Source organism: Oryctolagus cuniculus, chromosome 4, assembly GCF_964237555.1.
Source record: "Oryctolagus cuniculus chromosome 4, mOryCun1.1, whole genome shotgun sequence".
NCBI lineage: Eukaryota > Metazoa > Chordata > Mammalia > Lagomorpha > Leporidae > Oryctolagus > Oryctolagus cuniculus.
Genome location: NC_091435.1, coordinates 107,889,563 through 107,910,200, shown reverse-complemented (window position 1 = coordinate 107,910,200; position 20,638 = coordinate 107,889,563). Strand labels below are relative to the sequence as shown.

Here is a 20,638-nt window from a genome sequence, read left to right as displayed (position 1 = left end):
AGGAAATCCAGGTTCCCTGCTTTGGCCTGGCCCAGCCCCGGTAGTTGCTGCTATTTGGGGAGTGAACCAGCGGATGGAAGATTCATTCATTCTCTCTCTCTCTCTCTCTCTCTCTCTCTCTGTTAACAGTGCCTTTCAAACAAATAAAAAGAAGTGTAGGGCCAGCATCACAGTGCAATGTGTTAAACTGCCACTTAGGACACCTGCAACCCATGTTTGAGTGCTTGTTTTAGTCCTGGCTACTATGCTTCCAACCAAGCTGTCTACTAATGTGTGCCAGGGAAGGCAGTCGAGGATGATCCAAGCTTTTGAGGCCCTGCCACCCATATGCAAGTCCTGGATGGAGTTCCAGGCTCCCGGCTTTGGGCTGGCTCAGCCCAGGCTGTTGTAGGCATTTGGGGAATGAACCAGCAGTTGCAAGACTGCTCCCTCTCCCTCTATCTTAGCGCCTTTCAAATAAATAAATAAGTTTTTTAAAAAGAAAGCATGAGCCCTCCCTGGACTGTCACGTTGGGCTTGGCAGAAACTTTCTTACTTTGTAACCAGGAAACACCTTAACGACACATGAGCTCCCTGAACCGGTCAGAGTTCCCAAGGGTGCATTACATTAAGGGTGAGATTTCACTGCAGGCGCTTGAGGTGTGCCCGGGGCACTGCCTCATCTGCTTTCTTTTCTTCATCTAAACTAGGAAATTACTATTTGCTTTAAAAAATATTGTCATTGTTTTATTTTAGGGAAAAAGAAACAGTGGTTTCAGACAGTGCTTCTTCGGGAGCCAGAAGCACTGCAAGCTGACAAAGCTTTGTCCGGCGATGGGGTACACGTTCCGGCTGGCCGCCCGGAATGACATCGGCACCAGGTACACCGCTTCCTCCTGTCCTTACCCTTCAAACTATGGCTGCAGATGTGGAGCCTTGGCCCACGTTGCTGGAAGGTGTGCAGGAACTCCTGCCTCCACGCTGAGCTAACTAGAGATTTTCCCAGAGGGACTCCTAGTCAGAGGGCAGATGTGCCCCTGGGGCTCCTGTGCAGTCTCATGGCTGGGTCGCCAAAGCCCCACCGAGGACCAATATGAAGCCAACCGAGCAAGCTCTGGAAGGAACTCCTCTCAGGGCTTTCCTGTTGCAGATGGCGTGCCCTTTTCTTTCATCACTTGAGCAAGCTCTTCATTCAGTTGCCTTTTCCAGTGATGGGGGTGTTTCTTGACACAGAGAAAGGGGTACAGGGCCAGCCATTTGTTGGGAAGCCCAGGGCACACACTCAGAGGATTGGAGAGAATCTGGTCTTCTGGGGCGCCACTGCAGGTCCCAGGCTGCTGGGACCAGAGCAGGTGCATAGGCAGGCGTCAGTTGAGTGGAGAGGCTTTGAAGAGGCCTGCTTCCTTCCACTTGGCTACGCAACTCTTGATTAAGGGATAGCCATGTGGTTTTAGAGTTCACAGGTTGGAAAGACTTCTGTGGTTCCAGAATTTTTTTTTTTTTGAAGAATTAGGAACATCCACAGACTTTCAAACAACAGCACTGTGCATGTCTTTGTAGATCATCTATTTCATCAACAGATAATTATGTGTGCTCATGGTGATTTGAAGACTCCTTAGTGGGCGTGGCTCACAGTTTGATAGGCGTTGTACTGTGCTGTGCTTTGTGTTCAGTGCTTTTGCAAGGAAAGTAAGTCCTGAAGTGTTTCGTGCTACAGCTTGGTGTGCTTTTCCATCAGCTCTGGGGGGAAATAGGGCGAACTGGAAGTGGTGGCAGGGACCATCACAAAGCATCCCTGCCTGCATTTGCCCGCTGAGCCCGTTAGTCCCCAGACTTCCCACGCCAAGCACCCAGGGCAGCAGGTAGGCCTAGCCACCCTCTTTCAGAAGGCCGGGCCTCTTCACTGCGGGGCTCACTGTGGTCATTTCTCCACAGCGGTTACAGCCAGGAGGTGGTATGCTACACACTAGGGAACATCCCCCAGATGCCCTCAGCACCAAGGCTTGTTCGAGCTGGCGTCACATGGGTCACCTTGCAGTGGAACAAGCCAGAAGGCTGTTCACCCGAGGAAGTGGTTACCTACACCCTGGAAATTCAGGAGGACGAAAATGTAAGTTTTGCAGATTTTATAGCCTTGGATGCATTCTCCGTAAGTCCGTATTGTTATAACTAGAGGGCACCATGAAATTCAGTTAGTGATCTCATTCCAAACCCGACTCCGAGTTCCCCCGCTGCCGACAGCAGCCTACTCTTCCCCACCTCAGGATATGGCCTCCCCATTCTTTTAGCCAAGACCCTCGCTGTCCTTGACCCTGTATGTAATCACTCAGCAAATCCTTTTACATCTTCCTCCAGAAATTATGCAGAGATTACTCCTTCTTCACCATCCCTAGAGCCATTCCTCTCATCTCACCTTAGGCTGTGGCGAGGCTTCTCACCCCTGACTTCACCCTTACTACGCTACAGTCTGTTCCCCACACAGAGCCTGTGTGATCTGGGAAATACTAGCTGGAGTCGCCACTGCTCTGCCCAGAGCCCTTCCATTGCCCTCAAGGCCCTGGTTTCTTCCCGGGGAGCTCCGTTCCTGTGCCCTCTGGCTAGAATCTCCTTCCTGTCAGCTTGACTCACTTCCCTCACCCCCTCCAGGTCTCCGGACGGCCCTTCCCCAGCCACCCCATAGAACAGCACTGTCCAATAGAAGTCTCTGCGGTGGTGGAAACGTTCTGCGGTTTCTGCTGTCTAGTAGGCGGCACCCGGACACGTGTGCCTAGTGAGCCCTTGAGATACGGCGTGCAGGCCTACAGGACTGAATTTTAATTGTGGTGAATCTGAATTCAAAGAGCCGTGTCGGCTGCCTTGTTCATCAGCCTGTTGGGCTGTAGAAAGCAGGGCCTCACGGGTCCAGCACGCTACATCTTTTCCATGTCTGGATTTTGCCAGTTAGCACCTAATCCCACGTGACGAGCTTTATGTGTATATTTGGGCTGTTTTGAAGTTGCTTTCTCCAGTGCGTGTCTGCTCCTTGTGGACAAGGCTTTGTGTGATCTTGGGCGGTGCTGAATCCCCAGAGCCTAGAGGAGACCCTGACACATAGAAGTGCTCCTTAGTACTAGACAGCTGAATGAATGAATGAGTAAATGAATGAATGAGTGGATAAGTGAACTAAAATGCTACTGAATGAATTCCGTGTGACCAGCAGTTAGTGGGATGTTTGCCCTCCCATCTAAGGACGCTGTGTGGGCAGGAACCTGAGCCACAGTTTATTGTATCGCACATGCAGCTTGACAGTGAAGACTTCAACACAACGGGGCATTCTCCATGACAGCTTTGTTAGATAATTTTTTTTTTAAAGAAGTGCTTACTGTTTTGTCCCAATAGTTGACCAGACCCAGGAGACATGACAGTGTGATGAAGTTAAATTTTTATTCATGGCTTGAGTGCTAGCCACACCACACCGTGGGCTGTGATGCTCTTTTTTGATAGCTGCCAGCCCTCTGGCCCAGTGGTGATGGTAAGCGAGAGGCAATATAAAAATCCCATATACCAAGACATTTAGTGCCCAGATTTTATGATGCTGATGTTTCTTTCTGGCTTTGCCTTTTCAGGATAACCTTTTCCACCCAAAATACACTGGAGAGGATTTAACCTGTACTGTGAAAAATCTCAAAAGAAGCACACAGTATAAATTCAGGGTGAGTCAGTCACTTTGGAACCTGAACTCCTTAGAAACGAAATGGTTTCATGTTTCACCATCCCCTGTTTCAGATTAACTCTGTAGGTTAACAGGTGTCTAAAGCACATAACACTTTGCCTTTTTGAAGCAACATTTATAAAATGTGTACTATCCTTTCCTTTTAATATCTGTGTTTGAGGGTGAAACCTTCAGCGTGGCCAAGTGCCCTGGTCTGGGAAGGTCCCGACCCGATGCTGGGTGTACCTGTCACTCACCTGCGCTTCACGCCTTTCTCTTCCCTTTTTTTTTGCCCTTTTTGGAAAGCAGGTTTTCCTTTACCCTCATTTTCCTTTGCTCTCTTCTGCCCATATCTTTTTCTCTGCCTATTTTTATTCTTCTCTCTTACCCATCCTCACTCCAACCCACTTAGCCTGCCATTGGTCATTAACAACCAACATTATGTCACAGTGGGATTTTCTGTTGGAGATAAAATAGTGAATACTACTTTGCGATCAGTAAGGGAAAAAAAAAAAAGAGAAAAAAAAAAAACAACCCAGTATGCTTGTGTCACTTTTTATTATCTTGAGCACGGTACCATGTTTCCTCGTCTGCCGAGTGCATTTTGGAGGGAGAAGGTTGTCTTCTGATTCTACCCTTCCTTTTCTCATTTAGGGGCCATGTGGGGTTATTTGGTTCATGATAACCACTCAGTGAATAGGTGTCAAGTCATCGAGTGGAGGGTGTGGCCGTTTGAGGAAAAAGATAGTTTTGGATGAGTTAGAAAGTCCTTGTTACTGATGCTGCCTATGAAAACGTTGCTATCTTGCTAGCATTTCTCCACAAGGTGGCATTCCCCTACTCTTAAACGAGAGGTTATTTCCTCTACTTTCCTCCACCCCCATATTTTCTTTTCACAAAACAGCATGAATCAGTTGGTAATATACACGTTTTATGTCATCTTGGATGGGTAAAACAAATCTTTAGCTAAAACCATTTTATGTTTTTATTCTAAATGGTCAGGAGCCAACTCTACAGAGAATTAAGTGATCCATAAAAAAAAAAAAAAAAAACCACTGAAATCAGTACTAGAGTTTAGAGAGAGAAAATGTATGTGTGTGCATTTGTGTGTGCATGTATCTGGTATCTGAGTTTGTGGATGCCTTGAGCTTGCCGTGTTAAAAAGTTACCGTGATGGGGTAACATCTGATAAAGCATGTTAATGTCTTTTTGGTTGTGTTACAGCTGACTGCTTCTAACACGGAAGGGAAAAGCTGTCCAAGTGAAGTTTTGGTTTGTACCACAAGTCCTGACAGGCCTGGGCCTCCTACCAGACCCCTGGTTAAAGGGCCAGTCACACCTCATGGCTTCAGTGTCAAATGGGGTATGTTTTCTTGCCACTGTTACTTCTTTTTTGTACAGGTTTTTAAGAATTGGTTAATTTCAATGGTGACAAGTCAAGAAAAATGATTGACTGTGTTGTTTGTGTTTTGATGCATTTGGAATACACATATGAGCAATACCCTGAGAATTCCACAAATTGCAACAATTTTTAAATTGATAACTTTAGGATTATCTCATTTACCTTATTATTTTCCTCTATTACCTTTTTTTGTGCTATATTGTTAATGTGTTACTGATCTAAATATGTAATTCAGGGGTGAATGTTGTAGCACAGCAGGTTAAACTTCCTCCCCTTGCAACTACTGCATCCCATTTCAGAGTGCCAGGTCAAGTCCAGCTGCTCCACTTCTTTTGTAGCTCCCTGTTAACACATCTGGGAGTCCTTGGGCCCCTGCCATCCATGGAGGAGACCAGGAAGGATTCCTGACTCCTGCCTTCAGCCTGGCTCAGGCCTGGCTGTTGCAAACCTTTGGGGAGTAAACCAGTGAATGGAAGATCTTTCTCTGTCTCTCCTCCTCTTTCTCTCTGTATCTCTTTATTCCTCTACCTTTCAAATAAATAGGTAAATCTTTAAAATAAATATGTGTATATACAAATATGTATTCTTCAATAGTTCGCCCTAAAAAATTAGTCCCGTTTAATAGAAAAACGTTGACTTTTAAAGTTAACATTATAAAAAAATTCAAAATTTAGGAATATCATCTTAAATTTTAGTGTACAGAATTTTTATTTGAAATGACATGGGAACCTCATTGTTTTCATTATTGTTTGTATATGCCCAGAATTTTGAACTTGAAGAATTTTTCACATTGAAGTTGATATGGGGTTTGGGGAGTAGCTAACAGAAGGAAGTTAAGGCTTGCCTCTGCTTTGTAGCTATTTCAATGAAATGAATGCAGCTAAGAGGTTGATAAAGCTTTGTAACTGTATATAAAACTGTTAGGATATGTGTATGATTTTCACTAATGCCATAGAACCTTAAAACCTAATAGGCAAATATATATACACCTAAACAGGGGTTTACTTGGCATCCAAGTAATGTAAGGGGAATTTTAAACATTATTAGATCATAATCGAATACCAAAACTGAGACATTTGACTGTATTAGGATACCTAATAATTCCGAGGCAGAATTATTAGAATATCTGTTTTCCTGGAAGACAGGTTAATTAAGAAGAGACTGTAAAAATCTAAATTGGCTTTGTGCCAGATCGTAGAACTTTTTTTCTCAAAAATACTGGAAAGTTCTGCCAACACTGAACTGTTATGTTCACCTGTGTGCTGTAATATTTAACCGTGTGATTACTGTTGTAAATCTCTATTACTGAAGTATGTGTATGTCAATGGAAATAGCAGGGTTAGAGGAAAGAGGAAATGGATTTCCTAAATGTGGGCTAAACTCAAGGCCTCTTAGAAAAATCTCTTTTGAGGCAGGCACCATGGCTCAATAGGCTAATCCTCCGCCTTGCGGTGCCGGCACACCAGGTTCTAGTCCCGGTCGGGGCACCGGATTCTGTCCTGGTTGCCCCTCTTCCAGGCCAGCTCTCTGCTATGGCCCGGGAGTGCAGTGGAGGATGGCCCAAGTCCTTGGGCCCTGCACCCACATGGGAGACCAGGAGAAACACCTGGCTCCTGCCTTCGGATCAGCGCGATGCGCCGGCCGCGGCAGCCATTGGAGGGTGAACCAACTTGGCAAAGGAAGACCTTTCTCTCTGTCGCTCTCTCTCACTGTCCACTCTGCCTGTCAAAAAAAAAAAAGAAAGAAAGAAAAAGAAAAATCTCTTTTGTGTCCGAGAATATAGAGGGAGCGGAGAGGCAGTAGAGGTAAATTCTCCGTCCTTTCACAAAATTACACTGCAAGCTGTTTTTCGGTTCTGACAGCAAAGCTCCTGGGGGCAAAGGGTCACTGGTGGAATGTGTGGGGGAGGTGCCGTGGGTCTCCTGGACTCACCTGGCACCTTCCGCTGACTGCTTCCTGCACCAGTTCCCATCCAGCCACGCCTGCTTTTGTACCGTCCTCAATCAGAGCAGCTATCGGGATGGAAGGAGTGGAGTAATTCCATTGCCATGTCTTATCTATTTTGTCAATGAGCATATGCTCTCTCTCCTTCCCTTTCTTCGTCTCTCAAAAAGAATCTGGTTACTGATAAAATATGTGAAATTTTAAAAGAGTAAAATAATAGAAAAAGAAACACGAAATTTCCTTGGACATGAAAACCACCAAATATTAAAGGGCTGCCTTCAGAATTCTCACAGGAATTCCATTAACATAAGTCTTATAGGAAAATCAATTCCTGTTTTGAGTTGCATTCATGTTTCACTAAATAAATGCTAACTCTGTGACATTTCTAGCTCTGAGGACGTTGAATAATCTGTTAGTATTTGGGGTTTCCTGATTTGTTTGCTTTTCAAGAAAGGACTGCTGTGAATTCAGTTAATTATCATGCCTTTTGGGCAAGTTCAGATTTAAGACAGGAAAATGTATGGTTTTACATGTTCCAGTAATACTTGCCAATAAAGGTCAATGCCCTGTCATTACTAACAAGACATTTGCTTACTTTCCAGAGCCTCCAAAGGACACTGGTGGTTCAGAAATTCTCAAGTACTTGCTGGAGATCACTGATGGAAACCCTGAAGGTAAACTTTTTGGCTGTTGTCTTACACAAACCCAGTAGCCAGCTCTGTTTTCTAATACAGAAAACATCTGTGTAGTGATAGAAGGCAGTCATTAATTCTAACAACAAGGCTATTGGAATAAACTTCAATCATATATTAATAGTTTTTCTCCTTGAAACACAATACCAGAAATCAGACAGTCTGCATGAAAAACATATTTTTGGCATTTTGAAAATTTCTCATGTTGTTTTTTTAGAACCACAGTTCCAGGTTTATAGAATAAATTTATTGTATTCCTGGAACTTGCCACACTATTTTCTGGAAATTCTTAAAGAGCATAGAAAGTATCAGAAGCAAGCAACCAGAAAGATAAGTCATGGGCAGTACAGGGGTTCAGTAATGTACAAACAATATGTAGTGCTATGGGCTAGTGACAGGTGTACTGCTTATAAAACGTTTCAAGTACCTCTCCATGCCATTGTGATTTATAGTCAGAAATTGTTCTTCAAGAATAGTGTCTTTTCAAAAACTCTCGGGTTTTTGCTTCTAATAGAATGTGCCAGACTTTAACAGCCAACAGTAAAGTAGGAAGAACTTAGATGGCATTTAACCTCAGCAGTGCACTCATCCCTGTAACTGCCAGTTTTTAAAAAGTGGTGCACGCGTTCGGCAAAGCAAGCAGTTCCAGTGACGTTACAAGCAAGTGTGCCCACTCCACACTTGCCCCTGCTTCTCTACCATGGCAGCCAGGTGGAGTTTCTTCGGTTTTGAAACCCACGGGTCCTATTTTAAGCAGAAAACGTGAGACTTCTTTGAGATGGGCCCAGATGTTCTTAACCTGAAATCATATCCCATGCTAAAAATAGGACTTAGCTTTGTACATGAGAAAGCCTGCCTGGGAGAAAAGCCACATGTGTGCCAACAGCTCTGCGTGCCTTCCCACGGCAGGTGCCATTCTGCCCTCAGCGTTAGCGGCTTCGCCAGCGCGCAGGTGCGTGACTGCTTCAGACTTCACAGTCACCCTCGCCCTCACTTGCCTTTTCGGTACAGGCTTTCTTACCTGAACCAGCGGAATAATGGTCTTCAGTGTTCTCCATTCTTGTATGGCCCTGGCGCGTGTGACTTTATCCTACTTCCAACCTAATAAGCAGCTCAGGGAATTTGTGAAAGTCACTCTGGTCGAATATGAATGGATAGAGTGAAAGCATTTTTTCCTAAACCAGCGTCATGGAGTAAAAGGCGTTAGTAAAGTAGCTAGCTAGCTGGGGGGGGCCGGCACCGTGGTTCACTTGGTTGGTCCTCTGCCTGTGGCGCCGGCATCCCGTGTGGGTGGCGGGTTCTGGTCCCGGTTGCTCCTCTTTCGGTCCGACTCTCTGCTGTGGCCGGGGGTTGGGGGGCAGAGGGGGGTGGAGGTGGCCCAGGTGCTTGGGCCCCGGTGCCCGTGTGTGGGGCCGGGGGGGGCGCCTGGCTCCTGGCTTTGGATTGGCGCAGCTCCGGCCGCCGGCCGTTTTGGGGGTGCGCCAGCAGAGGGGGCACCTTTCTTTCTGTCTCTCTCTCTAACTCTGCCTGTCTAATAAAAAAGAAAAAAAAGGTAGCTAGCTGGAAACATGGCTCCCAGGGGAGCAAATCACAGAGGCCTGGGGGAGCCCCCAGGACCCCCCTGCTTCCTGTGGTACTCTCGTCCACCATGTGGCTGCTCTGGCCACCCACTGTGTTTGCTCCTGAGGAGCAGATGTAACTTGGGTCACCCAGGTGTCTTGTCTTTCTCGTTCAGCCTCCTGAGCACTTTGTCTTGTACGTGGGGCTCTGAAGAGTGCAGGCCTTTCCCTAGCCTATGGCCTCGGTCAGTGACAGGAGGACTGCCCTCGCTGTGGACCCCAGAGAGGAGCAGGGAGATGCCTCAGCACCCGCTCTTGCCAGAGGCTCAGAGCTAAGCAGGCGGCCGCCTCCCCAGCTGACCCCAGGACCTCCCACAGCCACCAACATGTTGGAGCTTGTGTGACAATGCCCTCTCACCACACCTCTTGTGCCAGCTACAGACCTGCGTGGCTTCCCATGTCCATACCCTTAGTCAACACACGTAGTAATATGTAAGCCAATGGCACCAAGTAGTGAATATGAATCCATAGTTTTTTTAGTATTTAACTTTGTAAAGGAAATGGAAAGAGAGCCTGGCTGCTGTTTTAGAAAGAATAGATGGGCCGGCGCCGCGGCTCACTAAGCTAATCCTCCGCCTTGTGGCGCCAGCACACCGGGTTCTAGTCCCGGTCGGGGCGCCGGGTTCTGCTGTGGCCCGGGAGTGCAGTGGAGGATGGCCCAAGTCCTTGGGCCCTGCACCCCATGGGAGACCAGGATAAGTACCTGGCTCCTGCCATCGGATCAGCGCAATGCGCCGGCCGCAGTGCGCCAACCACGGCGGCCATTGGAGGGTGAACCAATGGCAAAAGGAAGACCTTTCTCTCTGTCTCTCTCTCACTGTCCACTCTGCCTGTCAAAAAAGAAAGAAAGAAAGAATAGATGTCGGTTTCCCTGGAAACCACCTGGCACCTCTTGTCATCCATGACAGTCAACCCAACGAAATGTTTTCAGAAAGCATACACTTACATTTGAGTCTCCTTTCACAGCGAATCAGTGGGAAGTGGCGTACAGCGGATCAGCTACCGAGTACACCTTCACCCACCTGAAGCCAGGCACTTTGTACAAGCTCCGAGCATGCTGCATCAGCACCGGGGGACACAGCCAGGTCAGTTCCCTGCCGGCAGCCCCATTCTCACACACTGTCTGGGATGGCAGAGTACAATTGCAGTGGAGCGGTGTACCTGATGGCACCACCTGCCCAGGTACCGCCCCAGGAAAGGAGAAACAGGGCTGTCCACGTAGTGTCTCAGAGAGCAGGAACAGCCCGCTCTGGTGGGTTTGTCAGTTGTTTTTCAGAAGACATTGGCCTAATTGCAGGTGACGGTTGCAAACTGTCTAGAATTTGTGTTAGTTAAATGGGGAGTGCCTCAGTTATTAATTAAATGGGGATGCCTCAGTTATTCCAGTGATAACAGAAGTATAGAAATCAGAGCAAGAAAGAGGAGCCCTCCCACACATCTCTGCTGTTACTTCTGTCAGCCATGGGTGAATTTCAGACGTGTGTTCCTTAAAGCACTTCACTGCCCTCTGCTGGAAAACTGTTGTAAAAGCCAAATAAGTCTGATGACAGTTAACAGGCTGTTGTGCAGTGCCCAGCACACACATCTGTAGGCAGCAGTCGTTCTCCTGTTGTCTGCCAGCCACTTACCATGTCAGGAGGCAGCTCCAACCACATGGTGTTTTCATAGATTCAGAATAGCCTAACAAATGTGCATGAAGTGTCCTAGAAATGAGAAAATTGTCTATGTGATTTTAACTTAGATTCAGAAAAGTGGATAAGAGGCAACGTTGTTTTCACTGTAGAGATCTTTAACATTATGGCTTGAAACCATTGAAAGAGAGAGAGAGATTGAGTCTGGTTGAGCAGCATGGCTCTGCCTTGCTTTCTCTTCTCTCAAGCCAGAGGATCAACCTCTACACCCTCAGCCCTACACAACCAGATCCTACTTGTTAACAAAACCTGCTGGTTAATATCAGACGCTGTTGATTAATGTTGACTATTTGCTTTTCTGCTCTATGTGAATAGTTGGCCAATTATGGCACCATTTTAAAATTTCATCCAGCCATTATTTTGTGTTTTCTTCTGTCTCATGAAGAGTCTTTCTCAGTCGGCTTACAGGAGAATAATCGTGTGCTTTGGATGTGCAGCACTCACACTTTATAACCTGACTTCGGAAGGAATCACTTCTGTTTTTAACCAGGGCTATATGCAGTCTATGTCCGCACTTAAAACACACAGGCACACTTGTATGAAGATAATATTTGTGTAAAAAGATAGGATAATCGGGTGGGCATTTAGCCTAGTAGTTAAATACATCCATGTCTCTTATCAGGGTACCTGGGTTCAACATCTGGGCTCCAGCTCCCGGGTCCAGCTTCCTACCCATGTCGAGGCAGCCGTGATGCTTCAAGTGTTTAAGTTCCTGCTGCCCACGTGGGTGACCTGGATTGTGATCCTGGCTCCTGGCTTTGGTCTGGCCCAGTCCTGGCTATTGTGGGCATTTGGGAAACAAACCAGCAGATAGAAGCACTCCCTCTTGCTTTCTCTCCCTCTCTCTCTCTGCCTCTCAAAAGGAAAAACAAGACATAGTACAGTTACGGGGGGGATTTGCCGGCTGGTGTAGAGATGTGATGAATTCATAGTAGCTAAGAGCTGATTGTCTCTGGTGTTCCTCCTGCAGTGTTCCGAAAGCCTCCCCGTTCGCACACTAAGCATCGCACCAGGTCAGTGTCGGCCGCCGAGGGTTCTGGGTAGACCAAAGCACAAAGAAGTCCACTTAGAGTGGGGTGAGTGAGCAAATCTTCATGTTACCATTGATAATTTGAACTATTGGAGACTAAGGCATAAGGCTTTGTAATTAAGTTTCAAAGCTTCCTTCTGAAAACCTTTTTTTTTTCCCTCCGCTGGCGATCGCCCTATTGTCGCTGGCCTGTGTGACTTGGGCTTGCGTCCCCAGACAGCCGCAGCGCTGTCACTCATCCTACTCTTCCTGATGACGCTGCTCTTGCTGCTCCTCCTCTGCCCTTCCCTGGGCACTTTTCTAGGGACAGTTTCAGCAAAGCCCATCTTTTGCAGGGATTTTGCAACTTTATTCGTAAAGAAAAATAGTGCTTAATTTAGAGATTAAACCAAGAATTGGTTCAGATTCCTCCTCCTCTTTGTCTGTGACCTACCCCCCTCCCCCCCATTGCTGCTCTGTGGGTCCTGGTGTTTTCACATTGACTTAAGCCATGTTAGCATCTCCTGTTATGTCAGCAGTTTAGATGCTATACAATTGCAAGTATAAATGTGCAGGATTCTAGCAGACTGCCTTTTCTCACCATTTATATCTAAAGTAGAATAAAATATTGTGCCAGTGTTGAGTCCTGTATCCTGATTTAGCGTCACCCTTGGTTTCAGGCTAAAGAGATTTTTTTCCTTTACTTTCCTTTAGAGTGTGAAGAAATTTGCCTGATGCTTTTGTTATTTTGGAATTACTTGTATTAATGTGATGCACTATATACTGAAACACACTTGTTTTGCAAAGTATGGATGACGTCATTCAGGAACTTTCTTGTTTTTGGATGGGCGGGGGAAAGGTTCTTTTGTAAGGCAGACAGTAAAGACAGCTCCCCTGCATGGTATTGTGCGAAACCTGTGGAAAATCGGGCGTGATTGGCTGTCCTGGAAGCACAGACGTGCTCTAAGAGAGAAGAACTTCTTGGTTTCCAGATGTTCCTGCATCTGAAAGTGGCTGTGAGGTCTCCGAGTACAGTGTGGAGATGACGGAGCCCGAGGCTGTAGCCTCGGAGGTGTACCACGGGCCTGAACTCGAGTGCACTGTTGGCAACCTGCTGCCCGGAACTGTGTACCGCTTCCGGGTGAGAGCCCTGAATGACGGAGGGGTGAGTATGATGCCACCCACCATGGGCAGAAGGCAGTCTCCATCCATCCAACCATGACAACCCTTAAAGAAGTATATTTAAATTCACATTTCCCAGTTTGTTGTGGTTTCATATAGACATCGCAGTTTTTAGGAATGTTCTGTTTCTTTAATGTTCATATCATTCTATTAAGATAATCACACAAGGGTAATAAAGACATCACCTATAAATGCTTCTGATAGTTTTAGACTAATTTCCTGTTATCTCATGGACTCTATAAGTTGTGGAAAACTTAGACTGTATAGTAGTCCAAATCTGAATTCTATGCCATATTGCCTTTTGAGCCCACAATGACTTAGGTCAGTTTTAGAGCTGGGGTGGAGGAGAGGCTAGGGAGGCCAGTAGGTTTGTGTTTTTTTGTTTCAAACTTGAGAATACTCTGGCCCCTCCATTGGTCCCACCTGCAGTGGGCAGGTTGCGCTATCAAAGATTTGGAGTATTAAGGCCATGTCATATCCGCAAGAGTAGGGGCTCTCCCCCTGACTTTGGAGTTGCAGAATGATGTGGATTTGAAGGAGATTCATAATGAGAAATAGCTGGCCCAGAACCCACATTTTTGGTGCGTCAGAGAAAGATTAAAGAAAGCAGAAAGGATTCAAGTAAAAGTGATGCAAAGCACCCGTACACATACCCAGACGGACCAGTGGTTTGTATGGATGAGATCCATGCAAAAACAATTGAGTAACAAAATGTTTAGAAGTGAGGGCCGGTGCCGTGGCTCACCAGGCTAATTCTCCGCCTGCGGCGCCAGCACCTCAGATTCTAGTCCTGGTTGGGGTGCCGGATTCTGTCCCGGTTGTTCCTCTTCCAGTCCAGCTCTCTGCTGTGGCCCGGGAAGGCAGTGGAGGATGGCCAAGTCCTTGGGCCCTGCACCCGCATGGGAGACCAGGAGGAAGCACCTGGCTCCTAGCTTTGGATTGGCGCAGCTTGCTGGCCGTAGCGGCCATTTGGGGAGCGAACCAACAGAAGAAAGACCTTTCTCTCTCTCTCTCTCTCTCTCTCTCACTGTCTAACTCTGACTGTCAAAAAAAAAGAAGTGAGAAAACCAACTGACAGTGATGCCACATTGCCAGTGACATTTCTTCTCAGTGGTCCTGTTCAGGCATTCTAGAAGTGAAGTGTGTTGAAGTCAGCTCCCTGTCAGCCACAGCTGGCTAGGAAGATGTTTGGTCTGAAGCAAGATCTCACATTTGATCAGGAGTGGACTGAATCTCTCCTAATTCCCTAATTCCCCACTAGCAAAGAAATTCAGATACAGCACAGATACTTAACATGAAAAAGAGAGAGAAAAAAAAAGCTAAACTAAACATGAAACCCACATTGGTGAGGAGGTAAGAAAGCCCGTCGCTGGCTTAGACTTGCCTAAATAAAAGAAGGTGGATGGTGGCGATCGCTGGCGCTGCCGCGGCCTGCCTTCGCTCTGCCTGTCGTTCCCCCATCAGCTTTCCAGGGGAATCTGCCATGACACAGATAATGTGCAGCTGTGCTGATTTCAGTGTTACCTTCTCACCCCCTCCACAGTCAGAGGAAGACAGTCCCTTCAACCTTGGTTTACTCCTGTTGTGTCGGAAGTCAGCCATCTGCGTGACTCTTGTTCCCTGCCCAAGTCCCTGTTAGAATTTTTTTTTTTGGACAGGCAGAGTGGACAGTGAGAAAGAGAGAGACAGAGAGAAAGGTCTTCCTTTGCCGTTGGTTCACCCTCCAATGGCCGCTGCGGCCGGCGCACCGTGCTGATCCGAAGCCAGGAGCCAGGTACTTATCCTGGTCTCCCTTGGGGTGCAGGGCCCAAGCACTTGGGCCATCCTCCACTGCACTCCCAGGCCACAGCAGAGAGCTGGCCTGGAAGAGGGGCAACCGGGACAGAATCCGGCGCCCCGACCGGGACTAGAACCCGGTGTGCTGGTGCCGCAAGGCAGAGGATTAGCCTAGTGAGCCGCGGCGCCGGCCCCTGTTAGAATTTGCTCTTCGCTGTCAAGTATCTTTACAAGCTTTGGTGGAAAATAAGGGACTTTTTTTCCCTCACTTTGAAAAGCATGGTTACTTCATTAGCCTGGCGTGATTTTGCTATTGGCCCCAACCCTTTAAAATATGCCCCGCGCTCCATGATGGAAATGCATGGTTCAGGTAGTTGAGGCTCTCTCAAAATGTGTTCATCTCCAGTGAAGCTGCAAGCCTTGTGCTCACCGGTGGTGAAACAGAGACGAGATGAATGTAGAGTAAATCTTTTCAGTGGTTGAGCTGATGAGGCCCCTGATGAAATACCTAGAATCCTGGAATTTGATAACCAGCAGTTCCAAGTGGATTTTTTATGCCCTAAAGATTAGTCCTTCTGGAAAAAAAAAAAAAAAAGACATAAGAGGTTTTCAAAGCAAATTGTGTATGACTTTTTAAAAAATTACGTGGATTTCAGAAATTTTGACAGCAAAATAAATCTCTTTAATTTCATTTCCCAAGACCTTTCTGAAGTACTCTAAATAAAATAGGTATTTACTGTTCTGGGAACCTGTGTAGGAGAAAGCCTTAGGTGTATACAGTTGAAAATGAAAACCACTGGGTTAAAATTGTGAATCATTTGTGCTTGTATTGATGGTGATGCTGGCCCTCATTTGGTTGTAAGCTTTTGTACACACACACACTCACACACACTCGCACACACTCCCTTCCAGCCCTGTGAGTGTTCTTCTCTTTCAGTACGGCCCCTATTCTGATGTCTCGGAGATCACCACTGCTGCGGGGCCTCCTGGACAATGCAAAGCACCTTGTGTTTCTTTCACGCCCGATGGATGTGTCCTAGTAGGCTGGGAGGTAAGTTAGCCATGTGTTTCACATCATTTTTTGCTCCTTCCACTTTACCTTCAAACATAAGTAGTTACGAATAAGCCATAAAGCCCAAGTACATGTGGAGGTGTTATTTTTTTTTCTCCTTATGTGGTAATCTCCCTTGACACTTGCTTGTGTCATTTAGAACCGTGGATGTTCTACTAGCCAAGACTGAGAGGAAGTTGGGTGTCTCTTCCATGCTTTTCTTGTATATGTATTTGGAATATCCTGGGGCGCATTGCTCAAACATGAACACAAACCTGGGATGTTCTTCTCAGTGGAACTCCTGACTCCTTTCTGCTTTCCAGAGTCCTGAGAGCTCTGGGGCCGACATCTCAGAGTACAGGTTGGAATGGGGAGAAGATGAAGAATCCTTAGAGCTCGTTTATCATGGGACAGACACCTGCTTTGAGATAAGAGATCTGTTGCCTGCTGCCCAGTATTGCTGCAGATTACAGGTAGGTTGATGCCATGCAGACGGTGCTCACAAGGATGGGTGTTCCAAGAGAGACACGTTGAGAAGCCAGCACTAAGGCTCATGCCGGAGGCCACCAAGGGGACGGGGTGCGTGTGTGTTGTGGGGGAGTCATTTTAAATAAATTTAAATTTGGTTGTTTCAGTAGTTCACATTTAACTTCCGCATCTCTAGGTGGTCCCATGAGATAAGAAAAAAAATCCAGATTCTCCACTCCACTTCTCAGTGCTGTTGCATCTTGCTGTGTGTCAGATCGTTCAGTAAATGCTTAGTCCAAGGGGAGTGTGGCACATGTTCTTCGGGAAGGTGCCTTTTAACTACTAAAGTGCATATTTCCATGGGAAAGCCATTTAAAACTGACAAAAGACAGAAAATTCATACGCCACCTGCTCAGTGGCGCCAAAGCCGAATATCAGAGTAATTTGAGCTGCTCTGCTCACCTCTCACCTCCCAGTGACCATTACTGAGGCTCCACTGGAGACTCCAAGCAGAAGGAGGTCAGGAGCAGTTGGTTTTTAGCCTCACCCCGAAGTGTGTCATTAATCATGGCTTTACTTTTACTCTATTCACTTGAATCAATGATTTTCCCCTTTGTAGAGCTTCAGTTATACTGAGAGATAGGTGATTTGTTCGATGCTTTCCAGTTGTTCAGTAATATTTCTTGGGCACTACTTTGTGCCAGGCCCAAAGGATAATCAAGGAAGCTACAAAGAATAATCAGATGTGGTTGTTGACCTTGAAGAGTTCTGTTTTCACAGACATTTAGATTGGAACAGATAAAGAAGCAATGACGCCAGATTTAAGTTCCCACTAGATTTAAAGTATGGATCGAATTGTGTATTACAAGCACACTGTGCCTCTGGCCTCCTTGGAGAAAATACTCCCTTCATAAGCCAGTTTCCCAGATCAACTGTAGCTTTTCTGTTAAATTCTGTAGGCTGCACTATCTTAAGCATTTGTAATTAAACTCTTTTGTCACACACAGTCCTTCCTTCCTTGCGAATGGAGCACCTGGGATGTCATTAGCCCTTTGTCCATGAGTCATTGTCACAGCACATTATCTGATCTTCGTTTAACAGCGATGCTGAGTCATTGGGAAAAGGTTAAATTATGTGCCACACTCCCATACTTGGAACAAGGCAGGATATAAATAAAGAGCTGTCTGTCACCACAGCAAACAGCTTCACTCCACTGTGCCTTTTGCATTTCAGAGTCTCTTTAAAATGGTCTTTTTACCTTTCAGGGCATATATTGTCACTTAGTATTGACTGCTCCAAATTGCATTTTAAGATAAGAATAGAACCCACATAATAATCTTGCCTCCCTGAATTGACATCGGAAGTGGAAAATATTTGTAAACGTCTATGCTGATGAGTCAGATCCTGTGAAGGGGCTAGTCCTCCTAAGACAGCCACCACTGTGTTGAAGGGTATTGCCAGGAAAAATCTTCTACATCTCTGTTGGGTTCTTGGTATCTATAGCCATATGTGAAATATTTTCATTTGGCATTTCCATAAAGTCAGATTAAGTCTGAATATTCTTTTGAATATTTGATTCCTTATAAATGAAATCATTTCAGTACTTACTATGCTTTATCAAAATTAGGCAAAACATTTATGGTTTTCCTCAGGAATTTTTGATGTTTTTATTCTTCCTTAGGAATATTTTAGTTAAGAATTATCAAAGTGATTCTATTCATATGGAACATTTTGTATATTACAGGTATACTATTACTTAGTAAAACATACTTTAAAAGTTTTCTCTGAAAAGTAGTAACAGTAAATGGTATAAGTCAAGAAAAAATTTTCCAGACAGCCAAGCTAGTAAAAGAAGATAGAATCCTGGGTAGAAACCTAGAATAGAAAAAACAATATTGGAAAAATCAATAATATTTTAATCAAGTCTATATATAGTTTATAGTGTTATTATTGAAGATTTTATTGTTTTGATCATTATTCTATGGTGATGTAAAGTGTTAATATTAGAGAAAGTGAAGTAAGAGCAATGTGGAAATTTCTCTGTACCTTTTTTTTTTTTTTTTTTTTTTTTTGACAGGCAGAGTGGACAGTGAGAGAGAGAGAGAGAGAAAGGTCTTCCTTTTTGCCGTTGGTTCACCCACCAATGGCCGCTGCGGCCAGTGCACCACGCTGATCCGAAGCCAGGAGCCAGGTGCTTCTCCTGGTCTCCCATGCAGGTGCAGGGCCCAAGCACCTGGGCCATCCTCCACTGCACTCCCTGGCCACAGCAGAGAGCTGGCCTGGAAGAGGGGCAACCAGGACAGAATCCGGCGCCCCGACCGGGACCAGAAACTGGTGTGCCAGTGCCGCAAGGCGGAGGATTAGCCTATTGAGCCGCAGCGCCGGCTCTCTGTACCTTTTTTGTAACTTTTCTGTAAGTCTAAAATTAGTTCAAAATAGTTTTGAAAAAGTAGGAAGAATGCTATTTCATTCATTATTTTCCCAGTGAGAAGAAAGGAAGCAAAGAACCTACTGTCAGCCTGACAGTCTGCCAGGGTTTTATTCCACTAGTTTAGTCTGTTTCTGTGAATCAGGTTTTACTATCCCCACTTCACATCTGAGAAAACAGGCTCAAAGAGATTAGCGTGCCTAAGATCACAGCTTTGTTAAATTGGGAACTAAACTCCACTTATAAAAGCTATGTCCTTTCTTTCTATTATATGGTGATACAAAGCCTGAAGTGACAGAAGTATCTGAGTATCTTATTTTTCTACTCCTGTGATAAATTTGTGTCCAAAAATAAAATCTCAAAGTAAGGGTGTGGGAGCTACGGTACAGCAGGCTAAGATGTCACTTGAGATACCCGCATGCTGTAGACAACAGGAAATATGGGAAGTGGAGTCAGGAAGGTCTGTCTTTTTGTAACTTCTTCGTGCGGTAGCAGGGCACTATCCCTGCCTAGCCAGGGAAGGGAAAAAAATTTTAATAAAATGTGTTGAACACATACTCTCTATTAGGTACAGTTTCAGTTCACAACAATGAGCCAGACAGAAGGCAGCCTTGTCCTTCCAAAGGTGCTTCGAATTGGGGACTAAATAAATAAAATGAAAGCTCTGCCGGCAACAGGTGGTAGGATGAAAGGAGCTAAGAAATGAGGGGGCTCACAGGGGCCGGGCACAGGGAGGGATCGCAGTGTGAAACATACAGTCAGAGAGGGGGCCCTGAGGGAGAGTAGCCAGCCGTGTGGATGTCTGGGACGAAGCTTTCCGGACAGAAGGAGCAAGTGGAGAGGGCCTGAGGTGGGAGCAGAGCGGCAAGGAAGCCGCTGTCCCTGGAGCAGGTAGCAGGTGTGAAGGCAGAGTGCCGGTGGATTTGTTTGAACTGTGGCGGTGAGCAGGTCTGATAGGATCTTCTAGGCTTTCATTAGGACTTCAAAGTTTATTCAGAATAAACTTCCAAATGAACTCTCCAGTTTACTTCTGAAGGAACTTGAACTGCAAATTCTGACTCATGTTTTAACATATATGGAGAAGCTTCAAAAAGTTTACGGAAAATAAGTCTTATGCTAAACATTACACACGAATTTCAGAGTGTTTTGCACTAAAATAAACATCTTTTTAATCACATTTTCCCACACGCTTTCTGAAATACCTTTGTAGTCTATGTGGCAAGGCTGACGCATATACCAGTGAGGAGGTCTTTACAACACGCAGTCAAGAAGGGAGTGTTCTTGGGCTAGAGTGGTCCTGGGTGTGCTGATGGCCTGGACGAGGGTAGGAGAGGAAGACAGGTATCCCAGGATGTCTTGGGGTTATAAGTGGAGTGACCTGGCAACAGGAAATTCAGTGAGGTTTTTTTGTAAGGAGAGACTAGGTGGAAATGAGGACTTGCGTAGACACTTGAGCCTTGGATGTTTCTTGACAAGCTTGTGGTAGTGTTCATTTGGCACTTGACGAGGTATGCTAGGCGGTATTTAAGCAAAGGTCTGAGCTACACATCTAGATTCAGAGTATGATAGGAATAGCATTTGGCTCCGAGACAAGATGAGATTTTCAGGAGTTTGAGCAGGGATGGAAAAGAGGGGAGGTGTCTAGGCACTGCAGCCCTGATGCCCACCAGCGTAACTAAATCAGAGTGATCCTAGCAGCCAGCAAA

The 20,638-nt window shown here is 45.8% G+C and overlaps 1 protein-coding gene across 7 annotated transcripts in view; it reads left to right on the top strand.

Moving 5' to 3' along the window:
* Positions 1-20,638, top strand: part of FNDC3B (fibronectin type III domain containing 3B) — a 362,026-nt gene that overhangs the window by 291,216 nt on the left and 50,172 nt on the right. For 5 of the 7 annotated variants that reach the window (XM_008266495.4, XM_008266496.4, XM_008266498.4 and 2 more), the window contains 10 exons: positions 736-860; positions 1,915-2,089; positions 3,585-3,671; positions 4,895-5,033; positions 7,619-7,690; positions 10,294-10,412; positions 11,989-12,094; positions 13,020-13,192; positions 15,923-16,036; positions 16,360-16,509. In XM_008266495.4, coding sequence (XP_008264717.1) covers positions 736-860; positions 1,915-2,089; positions 3,585-3,671; positions 4,895-5,033; positions 7,619-7,690; positions 10,294-10,412; positions 11,989-12,094; positions 13,020-13,192; positions 15,923-16,036; positions 16,360-16,509 — 1,260 coding nt within the window. The remainder of the gene's footprint in view (positions 1-735; positions 861-1,914; positions 2,090-3,584; positions 3,672-4,894; positions 5,034-7,618; positions 7,691-10,293; positions 10,413-11,988; positions 12,095-13,019; positions 13,193-15,922; positions 16,037-16,359; positions 16,510-20,638) is intronic. The other 2 variants (XM_070072505.1, XM_070072507.1) reach the window with 1 other exon arrangement.